This window comes from Nipponia nippon, unplaced genomic scaffold (genome assembly GCF_047370975.1).
Source record: "Nipponia nippon isolate SJK-2023a ecotype South Korea unplaced genomic scaffold, ASM4737097v1 scaffold_16, whole genome shotgun sequence".
Lineage (NCBI taxonomy): Eukaryota > Metazoa > Chordata > Aves > Pelecaniformes > Threskiornithidae > Nipponia > Nipponia nippon.
Window position 1 is genome coordinate 5,547,937 of NW_028262332.1, and position 21,178 is coordinate 5,569,114.

General features: G+C 52.8%; 1 protein-coding gene across 1 annotated transcript in view; it reads right to left on the reverse strand.

The window, feature by feature from the left end:
• Window positions 1-19,993, reverse strand: part of MEGF9 (multiple EGF like domains 9) — a 55,676-nt gene extending 35,683 nt beyond the window's left edge. The window contains exon 1 of the mRNA XM_087753311.1: window positions 19,529-19,993. Coding sequence (XP_087609437.1) covers window positions 19,529-19,865 — 337 coding nt within the window. The 5' untranslated portion in view covers window positions 19,866-19,993. The remainder of the gene's footprint in view (window positions 1-19,528) is intronic.
• Between the last annotated feature and the right edge of the window lie 1,185 nt (window positions 19,994-21,178).

Below are 21,178 nucleotides of genomic sequence, written 5' to 3' on the forward strand. Positions count from 1 at the left end.
TTGAAAATCTCCATATTTTTACCACCCAGCGTGTGACACAGCCAGCCCAGCTCGGGGTTTAGAGATAAACAGGATGAAATGTAACTTTGGCAAACACCTCCACAACAGCACCCAGCAACCCTGGCAGCTCATACCCTCCTTACAGGCGTACTTTCTGCAGCACCTCTCAGGATTTGTCAGCAAAATGCTTTACTTCGAAGATCAAGACACTTCACATGGGACAGGGCTGGGAATTTATTAGCAGACTTCAATTTCAGTATCTATCAAGCATGTCCTAGCCGAGAAAGGGATTAAAAAAAGCTGCATGAATAATATGAACTAGAATCATCCGTTGAAGTCTTCGTGTGCCCAGATCCCTGCAAAAAGTAATTAAAACCACAAACTTTACTTGGCGCTTTGGGGAATTGCAGCTAATGAACGAACGCGTTAATTTATACGGAAGCTTTAAAGGCAGTACGAAGAAAAACCCTGAGCAAAAATCATCCTTTCAACCGTTAGTGTTTGGACTATAAAGTTGTGTTGCATGAATAACCAGCAAGAAAACAGGGGTTAGGAGATGAGTTGGAGGATGAGCTCGGATGAACCCCCCCCTCTTATCGCTTCCCCACCCTTCCCAGCGAGGCTCCCAGCACGCAGCCAGGGCTGGCAATTGCCTGGGTGAGGGAAGGGGTCGGGGTTTAGCTCAAGCTGGCTCCTCCAGTCCAGCTTCAGACTCCTGCACGGGCTTGCACATACATGAAAACCCAAGTTACTTTGCCTTCACTGCTGCTGCTTTCCTATTTAAAAAACACAACTGCATTGCAGACGTCCCCCAGGATGGACGCTGCAGGGCAGGATTTAGGTACATTAATAGGATATGATGGGGAAGCTCTACCCTTGCCACTCAGGAGGTATTTATTCAGCGGTCCAGGAAGCCACAGGTCTCCAGGCATCTCCCAAGCCACGAAACCCACCCATCTGGAGATGGCAGCAATGATGGCACGAAGCAGCGGGCTCTTCTCAGGAATCCCTATCAGCCCAGTAAGCGCTGACCCCCCAGTCCCATGCAATGACCAGCCCTCCCTTCGGAGGATTTGCTCCCACTTCTACAGCCGAGGGAAACGGGGGAGCCAGGCCCTCCCGGTCACTCACCCTGCTCTGCAGGGGAGCCCAGGGATAAATCACCCTGTTGAGGAAAAATCCCTTGCTCCTTAATTTTTGGCCCAGACGTGGCTGGAGCAAAAGAAGGGAGAAACGCCCCAGGTATGTTTGCATTTCAAGTAGAGCAGCAACGCATAAGCTGAGACACTAGCATGACATTAGATCTTTAAACAAAAGGTTAATAAGGCTTTTTTAAGCCTGTAACTTTCCATATTAGAAGAATTAATCTCTTTTCTTTCCCTCAACACTGGTATAAATCAGTTGCAGCCCCACACAGTGCTCATGCTGAGATAAAACAGGCAGGTGACACCAGCCCAGGCTCAGAGCCATGCAGAAGGAGGTTTGCCCCAGTCCCAGGGACATACCCGATTCCCTCCTCAGTTTTCAAAAGTCATAAATTTTTAGATGCTTCTCTGCAGTGAATGTCCAAACCTTTCAACAGCTGCCTCCATCCAGCCCTGAGATGGGCTGATATGCCATGACGTCCCAGGAGGGAAAAGCCGCATCGCCATTAAGCAAAGGAAAGGATTTGTGCATCCTTCTTGCTCAGCAACAAGCTGCAGACTCCTCTGGGTGACATCTCGGCAATGGCACGGTAAAGCCTTTTGTTTAAATAACAGTTGGGATCGCTACTCGAGCTTGTTGCAGTAGAGATAAGCAAAACTTTCTGTTCCTGATGCGCTTGACAGCACCCACTTGCCCAGCTGCGGTCGGAGGCACTGCCTGTCAAACAGCCGCAGATTTTCCTTGGCAGCAGCCGCCTGGCTGAGAGCAGATGCTCCTGCGGGACAGCCCTGCCTGCGCAGCCCTCCTCCTCCTCCCCAAGTAAGCTGTTGCAGATGTCTCTCCTGAGCAATTCACACCCTGACAGCATCAGCACTCCCCCGACACCTTTTGCAGGCTTCCAAGACCAGGCAGCAGTAACAGCCAGGTGTGGAGTTTAAGACCCCCCCCTCTCTGTCCCCCTTCTCAGGGATTAGTTGGGGTGCTGGCTGGGGACCCGCAGGAATGAGCTCACACGCCACGAAAAAGGGGTAACAACAAGGTGCTACACTGGGGCAACTGGGTGGCTCCTTCAGCATTGCAACTGGTGCTGCTGGAAGGCAAGCGGTGTGGGATAAAGCAGCTGAACAAGGCAGAGCTAACTGGAAAGAAATATAAAAGCAAAGAGCAGGATATAAAATGCAAAAGCCAGCAGGCTGGCGGGAGGGGGGAAAGAGAAACCAGTTCTGCAACACCCATCTTCCACCAGTACAAAGACAACTCTGCGTGAACCCATCTGATCGCTGCCCAGCCAAATAAGCCAGAAAGCTCAGCTCAGCGTTTGGCACGCCGCGTTAGCCCTCGCGCCCAGCTGAACCAGCACAAACCGTTTGATGCTGCTGAAAGCCCCACAACGCCATCAGGTCTGTACAGGAGAACTTCATCCTTGAGCCGCCTTCTTCTGGCATTAATTTGTTGTGACCAAATCAGACACTGTTGTTAGTGGTATGAACCGGTGCAAAACACTCAGGTGTCCCCAGCCGAGGCTCCCAAGGGCTCTGCCTCATTAAGAGCATCTTAAGTTCCCATCCATCAGCTGCCCACCCAGGATAGTGGGTGCAGCCACCAGCCTCATCCCACAGCACCTAACGGGTCTCCTGCCAAGCAGCAAGGACCTCCAGCAGAGGACAGAGAACGGGTAGTGGTAACTCCTCAAACCACCACAGCTGGTCTTGCTCTCGTCACTCCTGTAGAGTCACTGCCAAGAGCCATCAATGAAGGTGAACCTCCAGGCAGGTTCACACAGAACCCACGATACGTGAGCTGTGACCATTTGAGCAGCGACATAGAAAATTTAAAGGCTGCATTCTCCATCTTTGCTCCTTTATGTCACACCAAGGCTCACCCAGGAGCCATGGTGCAGAGACGACGCCAGTGCAGAGGTGAAGGGCCCAGTCCGCGGGCCGGCACGCAAACCCTGGCCTGGCTTTATCACCTTATTTCCCTTCATGTTATCAGCTCTGACCATCACCCAGTGAATATCAGGACGCATTAAGGCAGCATCCCACTGGCAAGAGAGCTGCATGCTGGCAAGTTAAACAATACAAGCAACTTCTCCTTGCTTGAATTAACAAATAAAAACTTCCTTGTGAGGAATCCTAGTAAGATGCAGATTACAGCCACTAGATACCTTAAATATACAGCAATTAAGGAAGGCATCACCAGAGACCTGCGCTCTCCATCACTAAGACAGTTACGAGCTGCAAGTCAAGAAGGGCAAATCTTCTGCAACCCCAAAACCCCAGGTGAAGCATGCAGAGGAGAACTCCTTTGCTCCACTAACGAAGCCAGGGCTTGCCTCCCCCTCTTTATCCAAGAACTTTTTTGCACAAACTCAGTGGCTGTTGCTTGTTCCCCTCTCCCGAAGCTGCCCATGCTGCCAGGGCTCCACTCCCAGGGAAGCTGCACAGGCTGCAAAGCAGGGACTTTGTCCAGGTTGCAAGGAATTAATCTGCCCAGCTACAGGAGCTGCCTCCTGCCTGCACATTTGTCTGACACAATTAAGTTACTTAAAATGAATATACATTGCTGCAAGGCATGCAGCCTTCCAGAGCCTTTTCCCCTCTGGACCTTGCCTGCTGACAGGCCTGCAGATGCAACAGCTTCTCCTTTCCTGAGTCACTGCAATTAACTCCTCATGCTCTCAGTGTTAAATTCAGCTTCAGCAGGAATGGATGCGATCTCCAACCTCCTCCTTCCAGACCACCCCGGACCCAGCTCGGTGCCCAGCATCCACTGAACTACCCACCCCGAGAGCTATGGGGGTGCAGACAAGTGGGTTTTGCAGTCCCAGGCCATCGCTGCCCCAGGTCCACAGGCGTGTTCACACTGCCTTCGATAAGAAAAGGGAATGGCCAAGTTCAGACTGCTGTAAAACCATTTTTTGCTTAGTACAGAAATCATGCATCGGGGATAATGCATTTGCTTCAGCACCCTCAGCTGCTGTGGCTGAAACCTGCGCCCAAGGGAGGTGAGCTGCTGGGGACCACGACAGCCTACATCCCTCCATGTAGGTACAGCATGGTACAAGCCGCAGAGCTTGGGCCTCTGGGGAGGTTTCCCAGTGAGGCAGAAAATACACATGGCTGATCTCACTGCAAAATGCATCTTTTTTTGGTAGCAAAGACATAACCCAATTTCTTTACACCAGAGGTAGCCATGGTGTAACCAGGTGCTCCATCGACATACAGAGGGAGCTGCAGCTTTCCCTCGCCACTGACACTAGAGCTACCAAAGCTTGCTCCAACATAGCATGGATGTGGTAAGAAGTCATCCTTTTTCTTTCTCTCATTTAAAGCAGTCGCTCTTTCACTAGGAGGAAAGACAGAACAAAAGCGTGGAGATGCTAACAGCAACAGCGCAGGCATGCAATCAACCCATAATTCAATACAAAAATGCTGGGAACCATGTCCTCCCCCAGTGAGGCATCGGCGAGAGGCAGAGGAGCACTCTGCATCTCCTGGAAGCAGCAGATGCTCCCTCAGAGGGCTGCCACGGCCACCCGGCCAGCTTTGGGGCACGCACAACCTCTGGAGAAGGCCTTCACCTTTGGGGGCAGCGCACGCATCATGCGCAGGTTTCCCTCCGAGCGAGCAGGAGCGCTTTTTAAACTGCTCTAACCATTCCCCAAGATGTGAGATGCCTTCAAAGGGAGATTTGGAACATCCATGAGAAGTGGAAGATGGACCAAGGGGGTTCACGCTGCTGCAAGACAAGAAGCAAGGTCAGACCCTGAGCCCCACCTCAGGGCAGGACCCACTCCTCCAAGGCACCCTGCGGACCACGGGACCACGCAGACACGGGTGTCCCCCTGCCCCATGCCACCGGATAATCCCCCGGCTGCACAGGTGCTTCCATGACGGACCACAACACCCCCTCTCCGCCCAGCTCCTCCAGAGCAGACCTCCCTCGTCTCTGCGGCAGGACAGCCATGGCAGTTTAAGATGAACAAAAACCAACGGCAACGTGAGCAGTTCTCTTTAAACCCTTTCAAGACAAAATCGCTGAAGGGGCTCGTGCACGTCTTCTCAGCTGTTTTAGCATGAAGTGATGCTCTCCACAGACACAGGGCAAAGGGCCACCGTGCACAGCTCTGCATGCAGGCTGCAAGAGGCATTTTTTACAAGTTTTTTTGCTTTTTTAAGGAGGAAGAGAGGGCAGGCTTGCTTTGGAGAGTTTTAGGCCATTTTATGTTTAAGCTTGTGGAGAAAATCTGGAATGAAAACTTTCATCAGTAACTCAAGCAGGTGCCCAGGGCAATTCCTTTCAAGATTCAGCTCCTCCACCGGAGGAGCAAAGGGACAGACCCGCTAACAAAGGCTTCTTTTATCCACACTGTTAATAAACACTCACTGAAAGTGTTAATAAAAAGAAGCTTTACAGAGCCTGAGCTAAGACCCCTGTCCATCTCAGCTTATTGCATTTTCAAGCTTGGAGATCAAGTGAAGCCCCAACACCACAAGATTCATTCCCAATACACTTTCCTAAGTTTTTTCCTACTCTAAATAAACATATTTAAATGCACACTTTTACTCATCACAAACAGCAAAGTATCTTTGTTCCTCTCTCGTTCACTTTAAAGGCTGCACAGGGGAAAGGAGAGGGGACTTGAAGAGAGAAGAAAACCCTTTGACGGTCTGAAGCCAGCGAGTCCTGGTTCTCTCATTGCTCCCGAGCTCAGTTCCAAGTTTAATAAAGGTGTTTTGTCTCCTTGCTTAATAAGTGGAATTACCATAGCAGAAACTCCAGTGGGGGAGAGGGATAGCACGAAGCATGAGTAATCACAACTGGTTTCGGGCAGGTTTTGCCATTTGGGTCCTGTTTCAAGGTTATGACGACATAGCGCTATGGGCTAATTTGGAGTTACCGTAACTCTTGCCAGACAAGGAGTTGTAAGTTATAATGTGCTGCAAGCAGGGAGAGATAGTGGGATAGGGCAAAGAAAATACCTTCTGAGCTGGGAAGAGAGGTGTCCTGCTCCATAAGTTTTATTCCCTTATTTTATAATGCAACCCTGTCTTTGCCCTGCTACACTTTGCACGGGACATGGTGATGCGTCTGCTTCCAGCTCACATTGGGTGACTTTAATTCCCCCTTTGAGAACTTGTTTCACCTTTGCCTCCATCCAACACCAGCCAGACTGGGTTGCAAATACTGCAATGAGATGAAATTTGCTGGCAAATTCATGGAGGAGAAGTTTAGCTTTCAAAGAGGGAACTGATACAGGCCAGGGCACGTCATGGAAAAAAAAGACACCTGGATGGAGAAAGCTGTCAGTTATCACTGGAAGCGGGGAACTGCAGCAGATCCAATATCATCTGCCAGGGACCCGCTGAGTGGGAGCAGACAGCGGCAGGGGACATCTCGCTGCAACTAAGCTCCAAACCTTTCCCTATCAACTGCAAGGATGGCATAAATCGAGAGAGGACAAATCCACCCCATGCACAGGGAGCAGGGACAGAGTCCACTCGCAGGGGGTTTCTGAGGGCAGCCGCCAGCCCCTGCCTCCCGCTCACCTTTGCTTTAAATCCCCGAGCCCTGCAGCAGATTAATTACCTCAATCAAGGCTGCACATCGGCTTTTAATTTCTCTCTCCTTAGTCATCACACTGCTGCCGACACTGACGGATGCTGTAGCTCCGTCCAGGGCTGGCTCCTGCCTCAGCCACGAGGTATTGCCTATATTTATTTCTAGCAATAGTTCACCTTCAAAAGGAAAGTGTTTCCATTAAACAGCACAAGTTCAGCAACCACAAATAAAACAGTGACTTAATGTCTAAGCCAATTCTCTGAAACCTTCACAATAAATACCAGGCCATCCATGGAGTACAACAGGTAGCAGCCCTATCCCGCAGAACAGCCAAATCCTCTTTAAATAGGCAAAACCTTTAAAAGCGTGACAGGGAGGACGGAGGCAGCCAGGCACAAGGTTTTCAGGCACGCTGTGCAGCACTCCCCGTCTCACCCACAGCTTAGGCACTAAGCTAAGACCAAGTCTGAGCCAATATGCTAAACCCAAACTACTGATTTGCAGGGTCAGCGCCAAGGCCCCCCAGCAGCACCACACCACCGTCTTGCAACCAGGATGGCATCACCGAGCGAGAACTGTCCTCGCCAAAGGCGGCATACTCAGTTTTGGACTGGCAAAACCAAGCCTGATCCCAAGTCAGAGATACTTAAAACCACAGAGCTTCCTCTGTAGCCAGCAGGTCAGCTAGAAGAGGTTTGTTGACATTTCTATCCCAACCATTTCCCAATTTTTGAGGGCTTTATAATGACTGTTTTGGCATTGCAGAAGGAGGAGCAGTGCCTCCTCTTCCACCAGCTCTGCTGCTGAAGAGAAACCCTGCAAAAAGAGCATCTGAGTCCTGTCTGCAAAGGGGCATCCAAAATCCTACCAAATCCAGGGGAGCTGGAGGTACCCAACACAACCCTGGCAATGCACAGAGAGGCTCTAGCTCCATATGGCCGATAGTATGCACACCATTAAACATATTACCTGGTATTACATATATATATATATATATATATATATATAGGTGGGAGAGGAATCACCTCTAAGGCAAGGGCCATCTAGCTCAGATACGTACAGGGCAGCGGACACAAGGGAGGTCCCTAAGAGGGATCAAAGTGATGGGTGGTAGAGCAGAGAGAGGAAGGCATCGATTCCCCAACCCACAAGCTTAAACTCACCACCTACACACCTACTGGAAAGCTTTTAAGGTGTCTGTAAACCAAGAGTCAGTGACAGCCATTGCTCCAGGCACCCCATGACACCAAACTGGGGTGCTGGGGGGAAAGACCCTCTCCTGGGCACAGCAGGACCATCACTCCCTCCATCCCACCCCAAAGCTCACCTTCTTCTGCAGGCAAACCAGCACCGCCCTCGTACCCAAACGCCCCTTCAGAGATCACTCCATTTCTTGTTTATTTTTCATTTTAAATGGATTAGACATGCACAAAAGCCTCCCTTGAAAAGAAACAACCAAGATGTGAAAAGAATGGGAAGACCCAACTGCGAGGCGTCAGCACTAATCCATGTCAAAGGGCATGTCGTCGACAACTTACTGTGAACTTCCAGGAGGAAAAAAAGTAGTCAGAAGAAAATAGTTAAGTCCAGACAAATGTTTGTCATTCATTATCTGGAGTCAAGTTTGCATTTCATAACAACACAGCCAAGCCAAAGCAAGCACGTTAATAATAAAACATCTTTTACAGGGAGCTACACGCCAGGCGTGCAGCCTGCCCTTGAAGGGAGAAAGGCTGGAGGCAGGTGGAGGCTCTGTTTGCTTTTCTCCGATAACAGGTATTTAGTTTTCTACGTCACTTCGCTTTATCTAATAGCCTGAAACCCGGCCGAGCAGCCCGGCTCCACCTCCCCATCTGCTCCCCTCGCCAGCCGGCCCCGCGGCAGAGGGGATGCAGTGCAAGACTGGACCAATGCCACGCAGCCCGCTGGCTCCCCCCGACCCAAACAGGGGCACCCCCAGTCCTGCCCGGGAACTGGGGAGCATTGCTGGAAAACTCCACAAGACAGATCTTAACAGGACGCAGCCGTTCACAGGGAGGGCAGTACCGGGCAATGGGATGGCTGCACTCCTGTCCAAGTCACACAGGGAGCTTAAAAACAAGGCAAATCCCCCCAAATCCTTTCTCAAGCACTGGGACCGGGAAAAAACCCAACTGACCACAGCAGGGAACGGCGAGCACGAAGGGACAGCTCTTATTAGCTGGGGAGGCTCCAGCAAAGACGTCTCTTGTATTGGCACAAAGTGAGCAAACACCCAGCCCAGGCAAGAGCCGACAGGTCGGCATGCTCCACTTTAATTCAAATAACCCTTTGGTTTTGATAAACAGCCTGGAGCAGATTCCCCACCTTCTCTGGATATCCTGGGGTCCTAATTGCATCCCAGCCCAGCTCCCCACGCCCCTCAGGCTGCAGTTCGGGGTAGGAAGAGGTGCACAGAAACAACCCCCCGTCCGCAGGCTCTGCCTGCTGCAGGCGTTGTGCAAGGCACCATGCCCTCTTTCCCCATCCAGCAGCACCGCGAAGGTGTGGATGGCTCTGCCCCATTACTCATGCGCCTGCAATCAAGACATGTTTCAGGGAAGCAACTCGGTTTGTAGAAGCCGTATCCATACATACTGCCTGTTCCCTCCACGCCTGATGCAGTGCATCCCTCCCAATTTTTCCCCCAAATAAGTGGCTCCTTGCAGTGCTCAGGTTAGCACGTCTCCATTTGGGGCAGGGAAACCAGAAAACCGTCTACAATATTTGCTTTGTTCCCAGTGACAAAAGGCAAGAGTTATAGCAGACAGAAAAAGAAAATATATTAAAAATATATATATAATACATATGTATATATATGTATCTTTGAAATAGAGGGCAGGAAGAAAAGGGAATTATTGAAGTTTTTTTCATGGACCAAGAAGCTTTGAAAAATTTGGAGGGAGGGAATAAAATGTCAAGTTTAAACTGTTTTCAATGGAAAAGTCCATTAAAGGAAAAGGGGTCTTTTGCAAAAAGGTGTACATTTTGCCGATTTTGACAAAAAGCTCTGTTCAGAGGAGGGAAAAAAGCCTTTCATTAAAGGTTTTCAACTAGCATTGCTTTGCATCTTTACAGCGCTGCTCATGAAAGCATCCTCACAAACCTGTTGTTGCTGGAGCACGATGCGCCCAGGGAGGAGGCATGTCTGACCAGGGGCTGGGTGCGGGCAGGGGCTAGGAGACAACCCTTGCCTATACCGTAAGAAGAAGCAGGTGTTATAAAAGGCAGGGGGAAAAAAAATAAATTAAAAAAAAATATATCAACTTCCCCTCCTCTGTTTTGCCCCCGGGGAAGGGAAATGCTGATCCTCCAGCTCACAGATGGTCCTCCTGGAACGACCTCCCGATTTCCACCCTGTTGGCCACGTCTGGTGATGGGGAAGGATTTTAGAGGAGGGATGAAGGACATCAAACTCCCTCCCCAACGGCAGCGGCAGGAGCACCGCACATGCCGTGCGTGCCGCAGGATGTGCCACGGGATGCGATGGGTATTTCCCGGGATGAAACACTGCCTTCGCCCACCGGTCCCTCCCCAACCACAACCACATCTCACGCCGCAGAGGAGGAAGCTGCGGGTCGAGCACACACCTCCCCAGCAATTAAAGTCATTTTCTTAATATCGACCAGTCCCGGCCATCCTGTGACGGGCCACAGAAAATATTAATTATACCCGCTCCAATTTAGACAGGTTTCTTTCTCATTCAGATGTCGCTGGACCTGAGTCACAGCCAAGCTGGGATTCAGCAATTGCACATGAGGAAAAACTGAGCATCACCTGAACAGTTCTTTTTCCACCTTGTATCGCCCTGAAAATTCAAACAACCGCACATGCAGCGATCAATTTAGAGTAATGCCACCAATGAAACGCTCAAATTAATAGCAATAAAGTGTAAATGCTCCACATAACGGCAGAGCCATGCTTGGGAAAACGATCTGTGAAAGCTTAAAAACCAGCACAAGATGAGACCACAGGGGAAAAAAAGCAACAAAACAAACAGTCCATTTCAATATCCTTTTCATAAGCAACTAAAACGAACCCAGGAACACATCAGAGAATAATCATTTAGCACAGATCAAACAGTAGAACTAGCACATTAAAAATACATGCAGCATTAATCAGCTACACAGAATTATATGCCATCATTTCCATAAATAATACAGGATCAAAGCAGCCCAAGCAGCACTATCAGTTAATATAGTCAGCCAGTCAGTCAAAATAGAGTAAAGCTGCCTGAAAACTGCGGCAGTATAATTTGGCAGGAATAAAGCAGATTCATCTGAGAAGTGGCATGACCAGTTAAACGGGTAAAGGTTACCCGCAGCATCTTAATTATACAGAGGTGATGCCACAAATGAGGGGGGGGGGGGGGGGAATAAAAAAGAAAGAAAAGGCTAATGCAGCTTCAAAAATATTTTTTTTTTAAAGCTTAGGGAATATCAATGTATATCTTGTCTAGTGATAAGCCCCCTGAAGCCAAGGTGCAGGGGAGAGGTGGGAGGACCAAACCTGCCAGGAACATCCCCAGTGGCACCAGTCCCATATCGGGGCTGGCTGGTGATGGCTGGAGCAGGGGTGAGCCCTGGGGTTGCGGACTAAACCAGAGCCCCTTCCCCGAAGGCAGAGCTTTACCGGAGGGGCTCTCCTTCACCAAGGAGAAATATGCCAGCTGCAGAAACCATCCCGCCTGCTCGGGGTGAAGGCTCACCACCAAGGGCCTTTAAATATACATGCACCTATCCATGCATATCAAATGCCTGTGTCATTAAGCCTTTTGCTGAAAGGCTGCAGAGCCATTTAGCTGCTGATTTTTAAAACAGGCATGCAGAGCAGTGCGAGCTATAAATAGCAGAGATGCTTGCCTCGTCATGTTTCTGGTGGCTTATTTATAAGGACAGGGGGCAACTGAATTAAAAATGTTAAAAAGAACGACTTGGGCTTCTTCCTGGTTTCGCCGCCAAGCTGCCTCAAGAGCAAAATCTTCGAGGTTTCGCTTTTTTCTTTTTCCAGGCGAAAATCAAATGCCTGTCTTTCATGCTTAGACTCTGAATCGGTTACATTTACAAGGCAAATTTTAATTCATACAGCAGGTGTTCAGAAAAAAAAAAATCCTACTTTAAGCAGCACAAGACCAAACTAAGGCTTCGCCTTAGTTCATGCAGAGGAAGCTCCTCATTTACTGAAATAGGGAGCGTGTGTGCATGAAGCAGGAGCAGAGGCCGCAGAAATCTTTCCCAGAGGAGGGGGAATAAGAGTCCTGAAGGGGGTTGAGCAGAGCTATTGCCAAACACGAGGGCTGGCAGCCCGTCTGGCATCATGACCCCACTACATTTCATGTGACGAAGGACGATAGGAATTTTGCATGGGAAGATCTGGATGAGCATCAGCAAGAGGAGGAATTCAGCCTCCAACAAAAGAGCCGCTTCAGGCAGCTCAAACCGTCCCCGGCCGATTAGCGCTCCGGCAGCGCGTTTAGATGGTCTATTCTTCACAGGCAGCTAGGCGCAGTCCAGAAAAACCACGTGAACCAAGCATCATGCCCTCTGTATTCAGTGCCTTTTTAAATAGCTGGGGAAAACAAGGGGTGACAGCCAGGCTGCCCCGGACCCGCTCAGCTACAGGACCCCAACCATTTTGGATGGGATCTGCTCAGCCGTAGGAGAAGCTGGACCGCTTTTCCAGCATCCCTGGCTGTGAAGAAGCAGGGAGAGTGGATGGGAAAAGGAGCTGGGGGAGGATGGCGGGGGAGAGCAAGTGACCCCATCAGAAGAAGTAAAGTCACCACCTCTCTGGGACTGGCGGATGCGGAGGAGCGACCAGCACTGTCGGGAGGTTTCCCATTGAATTAGGGGGGGGAAAAAAGTCGTGTCCAAACAAATGAGATTCAATTATTCCAAGTCCAGAATGTCTTGTTCAAAGTGCTTCCAGATTGACAAGCTTTAATCCAACAAAAGACCCCTCCAGACAAGCCCTGCCGGGATTTTTGGGAGCGTTTCCCCCCAGCAGGGACCCAGCAGCCCCCAACTCCACACTGGGGCTGGATTTAGCCCCAAGTGCAACAAGGACACAGATTTTACAGGGCAGCCTCAAGGCACAGGACCCTCGAGCTTACTGGAAGCAGAAGCAAAGCAAGAACAACCATTTCATTTCAGTGTGACCCAACCCAAAAGTCAAATTAAAAAAAAGCAAATAATTTCCTGTGAACCAGAAATCTTGGTTTTCAGCCAGTTTAATGAGACTGAATTGCAACCTGTTCTGTTCTCCTGGGGTGGTAGAGACACACGACCCCCCAAGGCAGGGCAGATGGCTAGATTGCAACCTAGCCTTTAGCTCATAACACACATTAATATCCCCAACCAATTATAAAGTGCCAGACCCTGCGCCTCCCCGGCCCCCTACTCCCACCGAGCGATGCCTCGCTGCACAAGGCAGCCCTGTCGCGCTCAGAGACGCAGCACGAGCCGGGGCAGCAAAGCCTGCGGATTTCCAGGACCTCTGAAGCAAGTCCAAGCCCTTGCTGCAACCTTATTTAAAAGCTCAGTGAAGTCTCAGGTGCAGTCTAGGTGCTGCACAGCAATCCAGCTCCTTAACATTTTTTATTTAAGTGCTTGTCAGAGCTAAAGCAGAAGGAGCCTTCCTTTCCAGCCAGATGACTGCAAGAGAAATCCCTGCCTTCAGCACCAAGCATAGGCATGAGTTTATTTCTAATACTAGCAGATGCGTCACACCACTGCTAAGATCTCGGCTGCTTCTTGGAAGCACCAGTGAGCACCCTGGATCTGCAGCAGCGCTTCCTGACACTCAGCTGGTGTTGGCTCTGCAAATATTAGCACCAGCACAATGACTTAGCCCTGTGTATTTATAGGCCACAGGCTCTTGTCAAAAAAAAAAAAAACCACCTCTAAAATCTTTCCCCTGACTTCAGCAGACTCGCATCCGGGGCCTCTGTTCCTCAGGGACGGCTTGTTCTGTGCTTCTCTGCCCACAGCCACGGGGTGTGGGAAGTCCTGGATGTCCCTGTCCTCATGCTGCTCACCCGCACACAGCTGGTGGGGACGGACTTGGGTACAGGCTCAATGCCCACCATCACCCATCTGGGTAGATGCCAAGATGCTGCAGCCACCTCCAAGGACTATGGTTCCCTCTGGGATGGACTTATTCGCCCCCTGAGGTTACACCTCGGCATAGCCCATGAGATGAGCTCTGCTGCCAGCCCAGCACCATCGCTCCTTAATTGCAGTGGTAGTTTCCCCTCCGGCACAGCCCGGTCCACACCGGGCAGCAGGCAGGATCAAGCCCAAGATGCCTCCCCAGGAAGAGGCACGGTCCACTTGCACCCCAGCAGGACGCTCCAGGGGCAAAACCAGCCACTGGCCGGGAAATCCATCCAACACTCGCCCACGCACTTCCCAGCTGTTTGAAGACACAACCTTTGCACCCCATGCAAACCCCAGTCTGTGTTGCAAGACTGTCCCCGTCCCTCCCGCCCCCAGTCACACTCCAGCACCCTGACCACTGTGTGCTGCCCCAACTGCCCCAGCCCCCGGGGACCACAACCACCCTTGCAGAGCCCGGCGGACCACTGGCATCTGCAAACGGGGCCAGGACACCTCCTGCCCACTGCACAGCTTCACGCAAACAACTTCATTTGGTGTTTCAGCAGCTTTGCTGCAGAGGCTGGCAGTGGCCTCCCCACAGGCTGGTGTTTGGGTATTACTGGGAGCAGCCAGATGAATAACTTCTACCCACCATGCAGCAGCAGCCCTATTTTACATGTGGTATTTTCCAAGTGGCAGCTCAGTGATGTGATGATGTCCGAATCTCAGCTATCATTTAAAAGAAACCAAGCAAAATCCCAGCACCGCTCCCTGCAGAGGGAAGCTAACAAGCAAGACCTTGGGTGCTCCATAGGTCCTCCCAGAAATATCCTAATTTTTTTATGAGCATCGCTAAGTCCAAGAATCTCAAAATCTTGAGTCAGGACAGTTGGATGCCTCTGATTCAAGAATGACTCAGACAGGAGCGTGGAGGCAGGGAGGAAGGCAAGGGAGTAACATTTTCTGCTGTGGGCAACATCCCTTTATTTTAAGCTCAAAGATACAAACCCCACAATTTATTACTTGATTCAAAAAAAGCGTTCTTTACCCTGGCTGCTCCCATACTGATCTCAAGTAACACAACCATATTCCTTATTCTCAGCCTTCATGTCTGTAACTTAATTTCCATTTCTATCAAAAAAAAAAAAGTAAATCCCACTGACATCTTGAAAGCGAGCTCTCAGTAACCACATTGAACACAACACCAAGCCCTCAAATGAGGAAAGCCTAAGCTGCCTTCCCGAGCGATGAGCAGAAGGACAGCCCCAGCTCGCCCCACTTGCCCCCCGTTGGGTCAGAGGCAGAGCAGGGGCATTCAGGCAGGTGCCTGCGTGTGAGCCCAGCGCCGAAGGGCAGGACTTGCGCTTACATCTAAAGAGACAGATTTTTAAGGCTGCAAAAGTCCATTGCAAACATAAAGTCTCACCTACTGCTCAGCCCAAGCCTTGGAAACCAAGCCTGCTGCATGGGCGTTAAACATTTACATGCATCCCTGAGAGAGTCCTGTGTCACGCTGAGTATGCGGAAAAGCTGATCACGGGGCAAACCTGGGTGGGAAGACCTCTACCAAAGGGCTAACGGCTGGAAAAGAAGAGGGAAGAAGAGTCACACAGAGCTGCAAAAGGGACCAGCACTGGCAAGATGTCCCAAAACTGCCTTCAGCAATGTGGCCATTCCTGTCCCACCAGGACTTGAGAGGCCCCAGTCCCGGTGTGGCAGGGTCTGGCTGTTGATGGCTCCATGGCTTGGGCCAAACTCTTTCCCCTATAACAGTACTGCTGGTGCTGTAGGGACCCCTCACAAGACCTGCCCCCATGGTGCCTCCTGCACACAGGGAGCACATGGACCTTTCTCCACGCACTGTGCACAAAAGCAAAACCCTCCACCTCTCCAGCTGGATGATGAAGAAATGAAGCCAGCGCTCATGACTGGGTCCACTCCTCGCCCCACTGCCTCTCCTGAGCCCAGCCAATTAGCCAGGCCACCCCCCATTGCCCCAGAGATTTGCCAGGCTCCTCTTTACAAGCTAAACCCATCAGTTAATCCCACCCAAAGCCGCAGCCACCACCCGTGGGGGGGCCCTGTCTGCACCTCCTCCATCTGGGCTGCGAGGATCCCAGCAAGAGATGGCCCCATGCCGGAGGCTGGAGACCCATCAAACATCATTGCACACCCTGACTCAGCTTTCACCCATTTCCGCAGCAGCGCGGGACGCCTTCCCGTGGTTAACTGCTCCGAGCAGCCGGGCCACCTGCATTTCCTGCCCTGTGGTTGCAGCAGAAATTGCTCATTGTCCACTCCCATGAGGTGCAGAGGTGAGGAGCCAGACTCAAGGTCATGTCTGGGACCTGGCAACCTAGGAAGCGTTACAGAAACCATGGGGAGGAGAGAACGCAACAGCTTGCGAGATCTGAAACACTCAGTACGGTCTAAAGATGCCTAAAGCCAGGGTTTGGGTGCAGCTCTTCTGCTGACCCAGCCGCCGCATGGGGACAGCCAGGCTGTGCAAGGAGGTTTGGGCTTTTCAGCCCACCCATCTGCTGTGCGTGGGGCTGGAAAAGAGGCAGAACAAAATGTCCTTCCGAGAGACCCATATTGTTTAACACCACCGTACAGAAATGGGTAGAATAGAGAAGTTTTGTTCTTTAGGCAGGGAAAGTCCAACCAGGACTACGCTGGTCACAGCAGCTGCATCTCTGCTCCAACACCACGCATCCGAACAGCAACCGTTCCCAAGTCAGCTTCCCCAGCAAAGCTGCAGCTTTTGCTTTAAAACAAGACTATTTTGTATAAAAGGGAGGGGCAGAGTCTCCGTGGCAGGTGTTCGAGGCTTTGGCGATAAGGCAGGGGATACTTCTAAGCTTGTCTCCACAAACATGAGGATTAGCAATTTACCGCTCTTAAAAACAAAATCTGGGATTTTAACATGATCACAGGCTTGGAAAGAAAAATAAACATCGTAGAACTGGGAAAGGGAACAGAACGAGAAGGGAGCAAGCAGGCAGCTCAGCAGTAGCTGAAGTACTTCTTAAATCAGAATGAGAAAAATGCATTAAAGTCAGAATTTAAATCTTGGTGGCACTAAACAAACACAATGTGAGGACTCACACCAATTTCTTATCAGTAATAACAGCATCAGCATTAAAGGAAGCCTTTCTAATAACATGCATGAGAAAAGGCCCATTTGTTTCATGCAATAAAGCATATAATGCATTAGTTCCTTATTGAATTGAAAAAGTAATGTTGAAAACATGCTTGAATTAAAGAAAAAGGAAGGTTCCAGCTAAACCTGTGGTGCCCACTGGCTTTACTGTGCCTTCAACGCTTAACACCCTTTGGGAGCAATCCGCTGTGCAGGACTCCAGCAACGCTCAGCACGGAAAAGCCCCACATAAAACCCACGGAGACCAGCTCCCGCACAGACCATGGCCATACCACCCACCCGTACCACCTTCATGAGCTCCCACGACGTGCAGGGGGTGCTGCCGAGCCCAGCATCTCCTCCCGCTGCCGCCTCATCCCCCCAGGTGCCCTAAAACCCACCAGACCCACGAGCACGCCAGCAGTCCCCCATCAGCCAGGGTTAATCTCAACCTCCCACACTAACAAATAACAAATTAGCCTGTTTGAGAAAACATAATCTGCCCATGCATTCCTACCCTGGCCATCACTGTGGAGTAAAGGCACCAGAGAGCAATTTTGAGATCAAGTGGCTGTAGCCATTAATAATTAGCACTTTAAAACTTCAAAGGGCGATGCTGGCCTCCACAATAAAAACTCAGCACACCCACAGACGGTGGGGAAGAGTTATCACCAGCACTCCTGTTTCACAAGCGAGATCTGAAACGCAGAGGTGAGGACAGCCCGCGGGGGGGGTCTGCGGCAGCACTGGGATTAGACACAAAACCTCCCGACTTGCATCCCTGACACCTCCTGTGGCAGCAAACAAAGGGACGTTATGTGAGCACCATGCACGGACACCCAAGAGCATCCCAAAGGCTTTCCTAAACCAGCGACCTCATGCCTTGCAATACCCTCGCGGGACACTTGTCACTTGGCCCATATGAAAGGGATGCTCTCAATAAAAACATTGGAGCCTGGGATGGAAGAGGCGGTGCCTCTGATGACGGAAACAAACTCATCACACAAGGTCAGATAGGGAAATATTTACTTGACACGACTCAGGGCAGGTACACGCGTCCCCCGTTTGGGGCCCAGAAGGTCGCTCCGTGCTGCACATGCCAGGTGAGTCGCTGAGCCGATGACGTCTGATCACGGCACAACAGAGAAAATCGCTTTTGCTGTAAGAAAACTCAACCCCTCCTATCTTTATCGGCAATTCCTAGTCTTAAGCCATTCTGTCTCTTCCAGAGAAAGACAGAAACCTCAATGGAAAAAGGAATTAAAGTCTGAAAACAAGAGACTCCAGATCTTCAACTGATTATATTTCTAGCCAAATAAAACAGGTTGATTAATCCACTTGTTCAGACTGCTACAGCTACCAAAACAGCAGAATATATCCCTTTCACATTAGGGGAAGCTCACCACACTTAAACAAACATCTTCCAGGCAAGGAGAAAAAATAAATAAATAAAAAAAGAAAGAATCAGTGCTATAGCATTTGCACGTGTCTGAACATAAATCTTTGGAAACGTGAAGCGAAGCCAAGTTCTCTGGTGAAATAAGTGGACAAAGCTCCATCCATGGCTCCAGCAGAGTTTTGTCTACTTCATCTATAAGTAAACTGGAGTCTCAGCTTCAAAGACCGTCAGTGTTTTCATCCCCTGGCATCGTCACTCAGCGCTACACCCAGTGAGAGCTTCAGCTGAAAGCACAGCCCTCCCGTCCGCCCTTTACCTCTTCCCTCCTCACTGATAGTTCCATTTATTCCCATTGCCGTAATGCTTTCCTCAGCTCCGCACAAGCCCCTTGACTGTGACGGGGGCAGGATTGGGCCTTGAGCAGGCTGCACTGAGATGCACATTTCCCAGAGCAGAAAAAGTCCATGGCTCTTTTCTCCCCTCACACAGCCATCGGGTACCACGCTAGCGTGGGCTCTTCCCAGCACCTGCCGAGCTGCAAAAGCGCCTTCAGATACAGGTACGAACACGGGCTCCAGCGACACCAAGTTATCGTTAACCCCGTTCCGCTGCCGGCACGTGGAGGCCGGGGAAGCCTTGATGCTTACAGAGCAACTCTGCCTCCGAGGGAGCCCCCAGCGATGCTCAAGGCCAGTGTCCAACAGGGTGGACGCTGCCCGATGCGACGGCGATGGGAAGGACCTGTCTTAAACTCCTCCACGGGGCGCACGGTGCCCTGACGGACGCTTTGGGGAGCCAGGGCCAGGGCCGCCCCGCTGCGCCCCAAAGCCACCAGCAGCGCCTGTAACACCAGCGGCACGGCGCGGGTTTGGTGCACCTGCCCCGCCAGGCCCCAGCCCGGGGCCGGCACCCCCGCCCTGCCCACCCGGCCCCGCATCGCGCACAACGGGCCGGGCCGTGAGGTGCTCGCGGGGGCCCCCGCAGCCGGAGGGGGCCCGGGGAGCCGCCGCCCGCTGCGAAGCCACCCCCGGCCGCGCCTTTGTCCGCCCGGCGGAGGGAGGGCGGGCGGGAGGCGGCAGCCGCGTCCCGCTCCCCGCCAGAGCCGCCGGCCCCGCTGCCCGCACCCCCCGGCCCCGCCACGGGCACGCGTGTGCCGCTCACCTGCGGGGCCGCTGCCCGCGGCCGCCTCCTCCTCCTCTTCCTCCTCTTCCTCCGCCACCGCCGCCGCCGCCGCCTCCTCCTCCTCCTCCGGGGGCGGCGGCGGCGGCGGAGCGCTGCCCCGGGCGGGCGCGGCGGTGCCGCGGGGCCGAGCCGGCGGCGCGGTACCGGGGCTGCCCTCAGCGGGGCCGCCGCTGCCGCTGCCGGGCTCGGGGGGCGGCGCGGCGCTGGAGGGCAGCCCGGCGGCGGCGGCCAGGAGGGCGGCGAGGCAGAGCAGGGCGAGCCCGGGCGCGGTCCTCGGCCGGCGCCTCATGCTGCGGCGCGGCGCTCCGCCATTCATTCATTCATTCACCCAGGCGCTCCTTCACCCACCGAGAGGGGCCAGGGAGCGGCGCCGGGGAGCGGGGCCGGGCGGCGGCGGCTCCCGCCCGCCTCAGCCGGCCATGCCGCGCCGCTGCCGCTCCGAGCGCCCCTCAGGCGGCTCCCGCCGCGCCCCGGCCCGGCTGACAGCGCCGCGCCCGCCACCGCCGCCAATCAGCGCCGCGCCCGCCCCACCTGACGGCAACTTTGGAACGCTTTGTGCGCGACGCAGCCAATCAGCGGCCGCCGGGGGCGGGCGGAGGGGCGGGGCGGAGCGCGGGGGGGGCTCGGCGGTGCGGCATTGTGAGGGCGGGGGCAGCGCCCCGGCCCCCCGGCGGCCCCGCCAGCCCGCGGCCGCACGCCTCCCCTTTATATCTGTGTGTGTGTCTATAGTCTATGTTTTTAATATACATTTTTTAATTTTTTAATATTTTTAATATTTTTATTATTTTTATTTTAAACATTAAATCCGCCCCCCGCTCCCCCCCAGTTTTGCAAAACAATGAGGAAGGCGCCGGGCCGCGCAGCGGGACACAAAGCGGGTCGCCGGCGGGTCCGTCCCTGCCGGAGCCGCGCTCCCCCCTCCCACCGGTGCGGGAGTCCGGAGGGGTCCGGCAGGTGGGGGGGGGTCACCGTCCCCTCAGCACCCCCCCGGCCGCCCCTTGCCATCGCCCCCTGCCCGCTCCGCCATCCCGTCCCCACGCCCACGGTAATGCCGCTGTTCCCCTTTGTGCTGCTCCTCTTCGGGGCCGGAGCTGTCTCCCACCCGGCGCGGGTGCAACCCGGGGTCCGGCCGTGAGGACAATGACACCTGGGGGAGCACCCAGGCCGCCCCCCACCCACGGTCCTGCCGGGGCCGACACCGGGAGCGACCTTGCCCAAATCCCCCCAGTCCCGGAGGAGCGATCGGCAGCGCGGCGGCGGGGAGGAAGCACAGTGACACATATATTAATTATTTACGGTACCCAACTGGGCGATCGCTGGTTCACACGCGTTGAAGCAAGACGCAGGCGTGCGCCGCCAGCCTTGTGCGGTGGGGAAACCGCTGCTCTGATCAACACAAAGGCACGTGGCTGCACGCCGGGGTGTGCCGGAGCAGCTGGGTGGGCCGTATGGAGCCATATGGGCAGCAACCACCCCTATGCATCCCGCTGCAGGAAGGTCCAGAGCGGGATGGTGCAGAGCACTGGGGGCACGGTGGCTCTCAGCTGCCCATCCCTGCCCGTAGGTGCCTGGCACCGCCAGGCGAGTGTTTACATCCTCTCGTGTTCCTGCGGGAGCCCGCGGGTGCTG